General features: G+C 30.5%; 1 protein-coding gene across 2 annotated transcripts in view; it reads left to right on the top strand.

Moving 5' to 3' along the window:
- Positions 1-13,544, top strand: part of form3 (formin 3) — a 183,109-nt gene that overhangs the window by 141,932 nt on the left and 27,633 nt on the right. For both annotated transcript variants that reach the window (XM_065503170.1, XM_065503169.1), the window contains one exon: positions 2,387-2,420. In XM_065503170.1, the coding sequence (XP_065359242.1) occupies positions 2,387-2,420 (34 nt within the window). The remainder of the gene's footprint in view (positions 1-2,386; positions 2,421-13,544) is intronic.

Here is a 13,544-nt window from a genome sequence, read left to right as displayed (position 1 = left end):
TAAAGCAAAACTTCCCGCATATGACGCTTTGTTGGCACAAAATTCTACATTTTCCAAGCGCAAACTAAATTAGTTATTTACACTATAATATTCAATAACTAAGTGAGAATAATTGACAGATATGAGGAGCCTTAGAACAAAAGGTACTTTTTCGAATTTTTTTACAAATTGATTTTTTGGTATTTTTATAATATTTGGTTTAAAATCTTCTACAAAAAATCAATTTCCCAAAATTTTTAAATTTTCAAAAAAGTACTTTATGAACTGTGGCTCCTCATATGTAACCTTCAAAATGACATATAGGTTATTAAAAACAAAAACCGCGTTTAAAATATCCCGCATTTTTAAGTCATGCTCCCAATATAATTTGAATATTCTTGACAGTTATATGAAGGATATAGTTAGTCAAAAAGAGTTTGGAAAGTTAAGTTAACAGCTATGTATATATTGTTACGAAATTGTACTTGAATTCAAATATAACGATTTTAACGGCTGATTTAAAGTTGCATAATGCTTTCAAATAGCAGTGCCCAAACTCTAACATATCTGTGGGCATTATTAACATTGAATAAAAGCTTTCAGTTGACCATTGATCGTAAGTATGGCAACGCTGTTTGCTGCGACCGTATATTCGAATTCAAATATTCAGTTAAAGAACATTGTAGAAAGTACACCACAGATGGCGTATGTATTAGAAAGCTTTAGACAGTTAAAGAGCTATCTAGAATGCAGATGGCAGTGTTATAAATAGTGGCAGAGGTTGCAGTCGTTAGTGAGTTTATCAGAGACGCTTTTCGAATAAATATCAACTGAGTGCCGTGTTTTTCAAGTGAATTCGTGTACATTATAAAGTGTGTATGTATTTCTGCGAATTTATAAACGTGTATAAAAAAACATTGAGTGACTATTTAATTCGGTTGATTCTTTTAAATAAATAAAGAGTTGTTACAATTTTCAAACTACTAAACGGCTTTTATTTGCAATCAAAAGTATCCGGTTTATTTAAAGGAAATAAACCAACGTTTTGAAAAGGTTAAAACGTAACAATATGTATATAACATTTGACATTCAAACTAGATAATCGAAATTTTACTGTCCATTCTTCTGTATCTGCATACACATAATTCTTCATACAGATATGACTACAATCATACATACATATTTTTAGAACAATTCTTAATAATTTAAGACAAATGTTTAAAAAATTGTCAACCATTTGTCACAAAATGTTCTTAAATTTTACTACACTGTATTGTACATAGTAAATTTGCAATGTATTGTTAAAAAAAAGTACATATATGTATATGTTTAAGATGAGTTCGAAACCATTAATAAAGTGTATTACTATTGTATTTGTTTTTCTTTCTTTTATTTATAAATGAAGCGCAACTTAATTTATTTTAATTGAAAACAATGAATAAATATTTTGTTTTAATACATACTTTGATTATACTACATACACTTTTTTATTCAACTTATAGTTTAACTTAAGCATGGTAGTCGTAAACGATGTAAATGTTGCATGTAAATGTGCATACATCCATATGTAGTAGACATGTTGCATGGATTGTAATAAAGTCAAATCAAACAAAAATGACAATCATTCTTCACTAACTATTGTTATTCTGTCATTCATTGCATTTGTTGATTCTACTTTTACTGTTCATCATTAATGTTTTGGTCAAATGATGCATGATGAGGAGTATGAAGTCCCCCTTTTTCTTTTCATTCTTTTATTTTCCATTACAAAGTTCATGAACTCAAATTAAGGTTTTTTTTTTGTTCTTCTATCATTTAAATTCTAGTAACTTGTGCGTGTCTCTAAAGGGATTTAGCGAGTGAAATGACATTTAACATTTCAAATACTTTTATTCCAGTTCTTGTTTTTCGGGGCATAATAATTATTATTAATCTGTGCCACATGTCATTCTAGTTTATATTTTGTGATAAATTATTATTGATAGTAAGAATTTTTATGGAAACCGACCATATAATACACTACATCAAACGAAAAACAAATTGAAATATGTACTTTAAGCACAATGTTTACATAGATAACCAGCTAGACAGTCAGAAGTACAGAGGGACAGCCGGATCATTAAATCAATTCAGATTCTGAGTCAATCGTTATACTTTAAGGTGGACGTTACAAACATCAGCACAAACGCATAATACCCTCCCCACAATGAAGGTGTAGGGGATATAAAAACAAGTTGAAAACTTGATGAATTGTTCTTTTTTTATAGTTATTTCATTTATGACATAAAATGTGGGTGTTAAGCCCATAATCCGGAAATAATTGTTTTTGTTTAATACATTTAGCTTTTTTATAATTTTTAGCATTTCATTTTATTAATGTTTTATTTATTATTATTTATCATTTTAGGTCTAAAAATACTTCCACTATTAAATAATTTAAGGTGAGTAAAATGTTGAATATTTTTACTGCATTATTTTTAAATTTCATGAAATGTTTTAATGGAGAGATATTAAAAGAAAAAAGTTCATAATTCCGTTCTAATGAACGCATAGAACGAAAGGAGAAAGTAAAAAATAACTCTCTTTTCACACATACGGGTGATGCAAAAACAAAATACATGCAATACATTCTCATAAATTAGGTTTTTGACAACAGACTTAGGTTTTTGGCTCTCAATTACCTATCTACACGTTCAATATATATTGACAGCGATCCAGTATCGCGATATTTATTGAACGTGTAGCATGCATTATTGATGGATCGCGATCCAAATCGCAGAATAACCTAATTATGCGTAATCCATTACAATGGATCGCGATCCAAATATCACAATATATATTGAACGTGTAGCAGTACCCTATGACTCGAGTATCGTAAATATTTCATATTGTATGAAAAATTCGATGTAAAGGGTCTTCCAAACTTTGACAGTTAATAGCGACCATATTGTTGAGGCAACATCTGTCAAATTGGCTGACATTTATACAGTTTGTTTTACCAAATCACTATGGACGGATACAAAGTTCAACAACACGTGGAAATTATACAATTTATTAAAATGGGTGTTCTGTTCGGGCTTTGCCCATTTTACGGTGAGGTCTACTTCTGGAGGAATGGGTACGTCAACAAACCAAAATATCGTATTTGGGGCGATACCAATCCACATGAGATCCAAGAGTGTCCAATAAATCCCGAAAAAGTCACTGTTTGGTTGGGCTTTTGGGCTGGTGGCTAACGTTATCAGTCCATATTTCTTTGAGAACGACATTGGACAGGCCAGCACTGTCAGTGGCGAGTGCTATAGGTCGATGATTACTAACTCCTTTTGGCCTGAATTGGATTATATCGACTCGAGCGATTTGAGGGCATGGTCATCTCACGTGCAGGTGATGTTACCTAGACAACAACATCGTGCAATTTGACCCCGTTATACTTTTTCTTGTGGGGTGTTCTTAAGTAGCAGGGCTATGCGAATAAGCTACAAAATTCAGCTGTCTTCAAAGTCAACAAAGCCCGTGCCATCCATCAAATTCAGCCTAAATTATAAGCTAGAGTCATGGAAAATTGGACATTTAGCGAAGACGCGGCGGACATTTGCACGATTTTATATTCCATACATAAGGAAAGCAAGACCTATCAATAAAAGCAAGGCGCGTCAATAAATCCGTGACTTTTTGAAAGAAACACAGGTTTTTGAATAAAAAATCATTATATTTTTCCACATAGTTTCCTTTGAGCTCTATACACTTTGTCCAACGTTTCTCGAATCTTAGTATCCCTTCCAAAAAATAAGATTAGTCGAAGACATCAAAATAGGTATTTGTTTGTGAGATAATTTCATCGTTGAAGTAAAATCTCTTTATGCCGACCCGGTTTCTGGTTTGGAAACAAGAAATATTCACTCGGGGCTAAATCTGGAGAATAGGGCGGATGAAGGAGCAATTCGTAGCTTAATTCATGATTTTTTGTCATGGAAACTACACATACATATGTGCTTCCTTTCTTGGCCAAATTCGGTCGGTTTTTCTTCAAATCCTCGTTAAATCGACCCAATAAGTTGTGATAATATTTGCCATTAATTGTTTTACCCTATTGAAGGTAGTCAATGTGGATTATAGCGCGTGTATCCCAAAAAACGGTCGCCATGACTTTTTTGGCTGACAAACCCATCATGGACTTCTTATGCGCCGATTCACCCCGAGAAATTCAGTTTTTTTCTTCTCCTTGACTACCTTCTTGAAGGTACTTAATGTGGATTATACCACGTGTAACCCAAAAAACTGTCGCCATGACTTTATTGGCTGACGAACCCATCTAGGACTTCTTTAGCGTCGATTTACTGCCATAAACCCACAGTTTTTACTGTTGTTTGGTCTCTGGCGTGTTGTGGTGGATCCACGGTTACCGTCCAAAAATTCGTCCATATTGCGGTTGAACAACGTCAAACACACCTGCAAAGTTGTCTCGTGATAGCGTTTATGGTCGATTGTGAGCACGGGGCACCTTTCCCATGAGGAATGCTTTCTCATGCTCAAGCGATCATTCAAAATTGAAACCACTGAGCCATGTTAGATGCCTATGGCTTACATAATCTCTCGCTCTTTCAATCTCCGATCGGCCAACACCATATCATGCATTTTTTCAATTGTTTCGGGTGTACAGACCTCATTTGGCTGTCCAGAATGTTCGATATCTATCGTGCTTGTACAGCCTCAACGAAATTCAGTAAACCACTTTTTTACCATTGAAATTGACGGTGCAGATTTCCCATAGTATTTATCAAGCTTATCCTTGGTTTGATTGATGGTTTTTTGCGCAATAAAATAATGCTTAATGAGCATACGAAATTCACTTTAATCTGCTTTCAATGGCTGCCAAACTCAAACTAAATGACACAGCTTGTTCAAATTTTGACAGATGTTAAGAGGCGGGAATGTCACACACACTTTGTTTTATTTAAATTTAAAGCTAGGAAGCGCTTAATGAAATAACCTTTACTTCTGATCCATGTAAGATTGCACTCCTTGTTATTGGAGTATCGTGCGTCTTCATGTACGATGTTGCCATTACAACAGACTATTGTTATTTTTGTGTCAGTTTCAGGTCCAAGGATACATTTAGGATGTTGCCATAAGATCCAGCCTATTGTTAGTTTCGTTAATCGGTTGTTGTTCCAACTAAGTAGATGATTGGTCTGCTGTAGCTGGTCTAGGATAATGGTGCTGCCATCTGTCGTTGCCTAGAAACCTTGCTAATTTAATTCTTTGATTCCTACCTTTTTCCCAGGGGGTGGCGGGCTGCCTGACCTTTATCATGATGTAATCCTCTTTTCCAGGGGGAGGGGTGGTCAGGGGTCTTCTTGAATGGATTGTTTAGAGGGGGGTTAATTTTAAAAACTCGAAAACCATGATGAAAATGATTCGTCCTCTACCAGGGATCGAACCTGGGGTGCTTGGTTTTGTAGGCAAGCACTTTAACCACTACACCATGCCGCCTTTGAAATCATATATTATCTAGATATCTAGCTACTTTTGAAAAATTTCTCTAAACCATAGATCCTGGATTTTGTCAACTAAAATTAATATTTATCAATCATGTTCGCATACATAATTTAAAAATTATGTCAGTTTTTTCCTAAATTATCATGTAATTATACCAACATAGTATCTAAAACAAATCGATTATAGTAAATACAAATCATGAGAACGTGTTGAAAACCAAGTCGCCAAAACTTAACCGTTTTAAGCTTTATTTTTAAAGCTACAAATGCTGGTTACACACAGTTTGAATATGATTATAACCACAAAAAAAATTGTTAACAACATTTGATTTCTAAACATAATTAAGTTAAAAAGCCACCACAACACCCTCATAATACTACCAAAAAGAAACTCCATATAAATCAAACATTTTGATATGCTAACAGAAGCCACAATATCTCCCAGATATATATGATTTTGGGTTCAGACTTAAGAAGCGTCTTAAGCATGTTAACAAAATTTATAAGAGAAAAAACACACTGAATTCCAATTTGCCTTTAAGGCATTTCAATACTGGTATTGTTGAGTATTTAATTTTGCATACATGATTGTTTTATAAATGCAAATCTTTTTATTTTTAGATAAAAATCTTGTATTTTTTTTTTGTAAATTTATTATTATTTTTGTTAAGATTATTAGCTACAACAAAATTTAATAATTCGTTTCATACAAAAAGCTAGATGTAGATTTACATTCATACATGAACGCCTTTTAAATCTAATAGATAGCTGTCTCTCAATCGCCCTCCCTGCTCACCTCTTTTTCAATTAGTGGGTGTGTCTCATTGCATTTAAAAAAGATTATGACGTTCATACAATATATTTAGCTAAACTCTATATAATTTTAAATAATTCTTAAGAGTTTTATTGAAAACTATACAGTATATGATCATTTAATTGTGATTGATGGCTGAGTTAAAAACAAAAATGTTTAAGTAATTTTTGTGTTCAGCATTTAATTTAAGATGTATGACTTTGTCAATCACTAACATTTCTAATATGTCAGTTATTTTCTTAATTAAATGTTTAGAAATCGTTCTAAAATCTCTGCGCTTTCAACATCAAATCGGTTCAGTTATATAAAAGGTGCTAGATAAAAGCTGCTAGCTAAACAATTTCGATAAAGTTGACACAAATTCGGTTATTTGAATAGCAATTCTTCATTATCTACTGTGCAGAAATAATATTACAACATTAAGAAGTAAACTTATAAAGAAATTACCGATATTTCCCCATAATAATTTCTCAAAAATTTCTATAAAAAAATTTTCCAGAGTGGGAATTTTAGATGTACTGAATACACCGTCCGACAAATTTTTTAAAAAGGAATTTATTGGCAATTTTAAAGGATATTAAAGGATAAAAATTTGAAAGGACATTTTTGACATCTTCTGATCCTTACAGGATAAAATAATACGAAATATTTTACAACTCTTCTTGATCATTTGACATCAAATTTGACATAGTAGGATGATCAGAAGTATTTTAAAACATTTTTTTAAAAATGTACTCCTCTGAAAATTTGAAGTCCTTTTAAAAGGAAACAGGATCACGAAATGAAAAACTGAAAACGCAGTTTTTTCTCCATTTAATTTATTGTTTCAGACGTATATCATCCGGTTCGTGACTAATATTGAGTGTCGTACGGTGATATTTGTGTATTCTAATTATTGAACTATTTCTCATTTATTATTAGGGTCGTATGTATAAATTTTAATATTTTCACTTACCAGGATTTGAAAGATGAATCTGAAAAGAAAGAAATTAGGAATTATGATTAATTGATGGTGGAGTTTAATCTAACATTTTTATCGTATAAATTTAGTTTTTTATTTGTTTTCCAAAAATGTTAAGAATACAGAAATGTTAATAAATAAATAAATAATTAAAAAAATAAATGTAATTTGGCCTTATCTAGGAACTTGTGACTAAGCAATGGGCATATCTGAATTGTATTATTTTTTGAGGAAAAAAAAACATCACTCAAACCTTTGCTTGATAAATACTGTGGAATTTGCACCATCAATTTCAATGGTAAAAAAGTGGTTTTCTGGATTTCGTTGAGGCCATACAAAGACAGAAGATGCTGACCGTTCTGGATGCTCTGTTAAGGTCTCTACATCCAAAACAATTGAAAAAAATCACGATATGGTTTTGGGCGATCGAAGATTAAAAGTGCGAGAGATTGTGGAAGCCATAGGCATCTCTCATGGCTCAGTGGATTAAATTTTTAATGATCACATGGGTATGTGAAAGATTTCTGTTGATATACTGTTGGCCGATCAGAGATTGAAAATGCAAGAGATTGTGGAAGCCACAGCCGGAACACATGTCTCAGTGAATTAAATTTTGAATGTTCACTTGGGTACGAGAGATTTCCGCAAGATGGGCGCCGCCATTACTCTCAATCGACCATATTCGCAATCGTGTGACAACTTCGCAGAAGTGTTTGGCGTTGTTCAACCGCAAATATGGACGAGTTTTTGCGCCATTTCGTAATCGTGGACGAAACACAAGCCTGAGACCAAACAACAGTAAAAACAGTGGGTTTCTAAGGGTGAATCGGCGGCAAAGTATACCAAGGTGGGTTTGTCAGCCAATAAAGTCATGGCGACAGTTTTTTGGGATTCACGCGTTATTTTTCATTCTTTATCCATACCATAACAATGCAAGTTTTAGCACATGGCAAAAATCCATGCATCAGGCTACGAATTGCTCCCTCATGCGCCCTATTCTCCGGATTTAGCTCCGAATGAATATTTAACTGCAATGATGAAATCTTATTTTTTTGGAAGGGATAAAAAGCTTGGAGAAACGTTTGACAAAGTTTATAGAGCTTAGAAGAAGACTATGTTGTAAAATAAATAGATCTTTTATCCAAAAACCTGTGATCATTCAAAAAGTAATGGACTTATTTATCCACCTTCGTAACTTTAAAGAAGCCAATGCCAACTATAGAAGAGTTTAAAACTAAATGGAGCCAACAAATTTTAGGAAAGTCTTGTGCAAACGATAATAAAACGAATTTTAAAGATTCTAAGACACGTTAGGTATGTCGTCCGTCCGTCTGTCTGTATTACTACTGAAAACACGATAGGGTCCTTATCCTCATCTACCCTATTCTCCGGATTTAGCCCCGAGTGACTATTTCTTGTTTCCAAACCTGAAAAAATGCCTAGGCGGAAAGAGATTTAACTCCAATGATGAAATCATTTCACAAACAAATGAACTCAACAAATCTTATTTTTATGGAAGGGATAAAAAGGTTGGAGAAACGTTGGACAATGTTTATAGAGCTTAGAAAAAGACTAAGTTGGAAAACACAGTGCAACACGAAAAAAAATAACCAGGGGAAAAAGGTAAAAAAAAAAACTCGATTTTTTTAAAAGTTTTTTGCGATTTTGATCTTGAAGATGAAGTTTTTTTGATTTTATATGTTGACAATTTTTGTTCTTTATGACAAGTGCTACAACTTTGCCTCAGAGAGTAAATTAAAATTACGAACTGTTTGCATGATATGAGCCTGAGAAAATTATCACTTTTTTGCAAAAATTACACCGAAGACCCAAATCTTTGGGGGCCCATAAAAAACAAAACATGACTTTGGGCAAAATTGGAAGACACGGTTTTTTTGTCTTTTATCACGTAGTGGTGTCCTTATATGGTTATATTTCCATGACTCAAAAAATGACACACAGTGAAATAAAAGGATTTTTTATCCAGAAACCTGTGTTTTATTCAAAAAGTCATGGACTTACGAAGGCGTGTACTTTGAGGAAGCCAATGCCAACTGTAGAAGAATTTAAAACTAAATGGAGAATTTGGCTGCCAAAAAATTTGAGGAAAGTCTTGTGCAAACGATAATAAAACGAATTTTAAGAAAAGTATAATGTTTTTTTATAAATCGGTCATTTTGACTCCTCATAATATTCTATGACGAGTTAGCTATATCGTCCGTCCTTCCCTCCCTCTGTATGTATGTCTATTGAAAACACGATAGGGCCCAACGAAGGAGCTAGCTGGCTGAAATTCAGTGTTTAAAAAGCTACGATAAATAAAAAATTTTTAACTGTTGCTACATTTACTGCTTCAAAAAAGTGTATGTAGCGGTAGCAGTAACATTTGTCTTTTTTCTTTTTCTCGTTTTTTTAAAACTACTGCTACCTTCAAAATATAAAACTCTTAACAGAGCAGTAGTAATAAAACATGAATTGTAAATGGAGTAGTATCATAAAAATACAAATCATTGCTACTGCTCTATATCGAGTTTTAATTTTTAAGGTAGCAGTAACGTAGCAGTTGATGCAGCAGTTAAGGTAGCAATAAAAGTAGTCAAAAAAGAAAATCTTCAGTCATAACACCAAAATTGACAGAATTAAACACTGTGTGTTGTTTTTGTTTTGAGAGAGTTTGAAAGAATTATTCGTTTTTATTCGTCTCAGATGTTCGTGTTGCTAACAGAAAGATCGTGTTTTCTGTGTGTATAACAAAAAAGCCGAACTTTTGTTTACAACACGGCCAACTTATACAAATATATATTCACAACAACAACACACAATATTCTTTTTTGGCTGAAAATTTTTATTTTTGACTTATTTTATTGCTACCTCAACTGCTACTTAGCTGCTACTTCAACTGCTACTTAACTGCAACTTCTTCTACTACCTCAACTGCTACTTCTATTACTACTAAATTTTAAAAGTAGCAGAAATAATAAAAAACTAATGACTGCTACATCAAAACTTTTTTAAGGTAGCAATAGAAAATAAATTACTCTGCTACTTTTAAATTTTTCTTTTATTAGTACTACTACAACTACTGCTACCAAAATGTGAAGGTAGCAGTAGTAGTAGTAGTAGTAATTATTGACTCCGAGTTTTTATTAATTTTTTTAATAGACTACTTGTGTTTTTTCGTTGCTACTGCTACTTGTAGTCTAGTTTTTTAAACACTGCTGAAATTTATAATTTCCCACTATTTCTAATCTTTTCACCCCACACTGTGTCAAAAACAAATTTCATTTTATTTATATTTTGAGTTAAAATTTTATTACAAACTTCTCTTACAAGAAAAACTCATACTCTGCATATTTCTATGTAATTTTATTTGTATAAAAAAGAAACCATTTTTCTTATATAATTACACAAATCTAATCTTTATATTGCGATAAAAATCTAACATTGAAACTCTATACACACCTACTTCAAACTGTGTAAAGTTTTACAACAACCTTGTAAATTTACACATTTTCAAAACAATTTTCAAAAAACTCAATCAAATATAAAAATTTTGCAATTCGTTTATTTTAAACGTCATATTAAAACATGTAACAATAAACTTCCCATAATAAGAATTGTAATACATATTATTTGTTAAAAAAGAAAAAAACTCATTAATTATCACTTAAAAATTATGGTAACGCACAAACACTCAACTTAAACTTTTGTTAATTAACACTTTTTTGTGTATAAATTGTTCGAATAAAGTGTGTTACCAATGTCAATTAGTAGTAGAGAGCTGCCAAAAAATAAACCAAAAAAAAGTAGCAAAACTTATAATTAATGAATTGAATTTTGAATTTATAAAAGAAACCGAAAGTAAAGAGTCTTTCATTAAGCGCCTCCTATTTATAAACATAGAATTGAGGATTTTTTTGCATATTTTTTATGAAAACATTTTGCTGGGTTTTTGTTTTTAATCTCATGTAGCGAAACAATAATAAAAAATATTTAAATTTTGGACCTCACATTGTCAAAAAATTGGTGTTTTAGCAAAATTAATTAATTATACAATGAAATATGCTAATTAATTGTTTTTAACAAAACAGTGTTTAAAACCATTAGATTTTTGTTTAAATAGAATTTCAAACAAAAACTGGCAATTTGTGTAATTCAATGAAGCGTTACATTATTTTTGTTTTTAAATTTTCTAAATTCATCAAAGTGTGCATAATTTTTTAATGTTTTATTTTGATATATTATTGTTTATAATTAATGAATTTATAATTTAACCTGCTGATATTTTGTTTATGACATGGCGACAGGTGCTACTGTATGAATAACTTTTGATTAGACAAATTATTTGTTTAATTAAATTATAACTTGAATTCGATGAATGAAAAAGTGCTTAAAACAAATCTTGTTTTTTTTTTGTTTGTTAAATTATCATTTATATAAAATAATGAATGTTTAATTAATGAATAAATTAAGAGACAAATTTCTGTTTAAATAACAAAAGTTTTTAATTCTTTTGAAATTGGTTTTTATTTAAAATTGATCTAGTTAACTATACTGCGCATTAATTTATAAAGTTAATAACTTAATCTTAATAAGCAAACAAAACCTCGAAAGATTCAGATTAAGAAATATGTATTTTATAAACCAGCATAAGTTTTTAGGTGAAATACCTTGGACTTAGATACATTTTGAGGGGACAAAAACACTTCATAAACCAGAATCAGTTGAATTATCTTCTAAATATTAGAGGAGATTGTAATTAAAATTCAATAGTTTTCGGGAACAATTTATTGTTTGTTTAATGTTGCTCAGTCTTTATAAGGACATTTCAGAATATTACAACTAGGGTATCGATCGATAATCGATTTATTCGAACAAGCTGATATCTCTTAATCGAATTATTCGTTTTATTAGAACTAAAGAAAAATAGAAAAATTTGGATAACCTAATTACAAGCCAGATCATTTGACTAATTTTAAATATTTTTTCTAGGAACAAAAATCATTATTATATTATTCGGTTTTTTTGGTTTTTTATTCGAATCGCATTTTATTCTATCGAATACTTATTCGAACGTGAGTTTTATTTATTTTTGGGATTCTCTTATTCGATATCGAATAAAATGTATAGATAACGAGTTTTTACTGGAACACTAACAAGCGTTCGAAATTTATTTCGATTATGACTGCGAAAATTTGCCCCCTGATTTTTTCTAATCGAATATTTTTTATTTGTTTTTGGTAAAAAATTGGATTTTTGCCAAAACGAATATTTTTCTTATTCGAATAAAAAAATCGAAAATCGAATCGAATAGTCCGATTTTGTTTTGGTTTTTTTTTAATCGAATATTTTTTTTATTCGAATCTGTTTTTTGTTTTTTGGTAAAATAAATTTAATTTTTGCAGAAATGAATATTTTTCTTACTGGAATAAAAAATAATTCAAATTACTTTTTTTACAACGTAATTTTATTCTTTTAAAAATTATAAATTGTATCGAAGAAAAGAAAAATCGAATAATTTGGATACCTTAATAACAACTCTGTTCATTTTGGCTAATTTTAGTTATTTTTTCTAGGAACAAAAACTTTTTTTATTCGGTTTTTTATTCGAATCGAATTTTTGTGAGTAAATCTGATTTTTTTTTAATCGAATATTTTTTTTAATTCGAATTTTCTTTTTGTTTTGTTTTTGGTAAAAAATTGGATTTTTGCCAAAACGAATATTTTTCTTATTCGAATAAAAAAATCGAAAAATATATCTGTGAAATCAATAATTGTTAAAAATTCACTTTTTTGGTTTTTTTATTTGAAATCAGAAAATCTGTTTTTTTTTTCGAATCGAATAATTTTTATTCGAATCGGATTTTTGGTAAAAAAAAAAATTTTGGGGAGAAATCATCAGACCGATTTTGTTTTGGTTTTTTATTCGAATCGATTTTTTGTGAGTTAATCTTTGGTAAAAAAAAAAATTATTTTTGCAGAATTGAATATTTTTCTTACTCGAATAAAAAATAATTCAAATCATTTTTTTCACAAACTAGTTTTATTCTTTTAAAAATTATAAATTGTATCGAAGAAAAGAAAAATCGAATAATTTGTTATAGTTATAGTTATTTTTTCTAGGAACAAAAATTTTTTATTCGAATAGAATTTTTGTGAGTAAATCTGATTTTTTTTGAATTGAATATTTTTTTTTGTTTTTGGTAAAAAATTGGATTTTTGCCAAAACGAATATTTTTCTTATTCGAATAAAAAAATCGAAAAATATATCTGTGAAATCAAAAATTGT

The sequence above is a fragment of the Calliphora vicina genome, chromosome 3 (assembly GCF_958450345.1).
Source record: "Calliphora vicina chromosome 3, idCalVici1.1, whole genome shotgun sequence".
NCBI lineage: Eukaryota > Metazoa > Arthropoda > Insecta > Diptera > Calliphoridae > Calliphora > Calliphora vicina.
The sequence above is the reverse complement of the archived record's forward strand: the minus strand, read 5'-3'. Positions and strand labels throughout refer to the sequence as shown.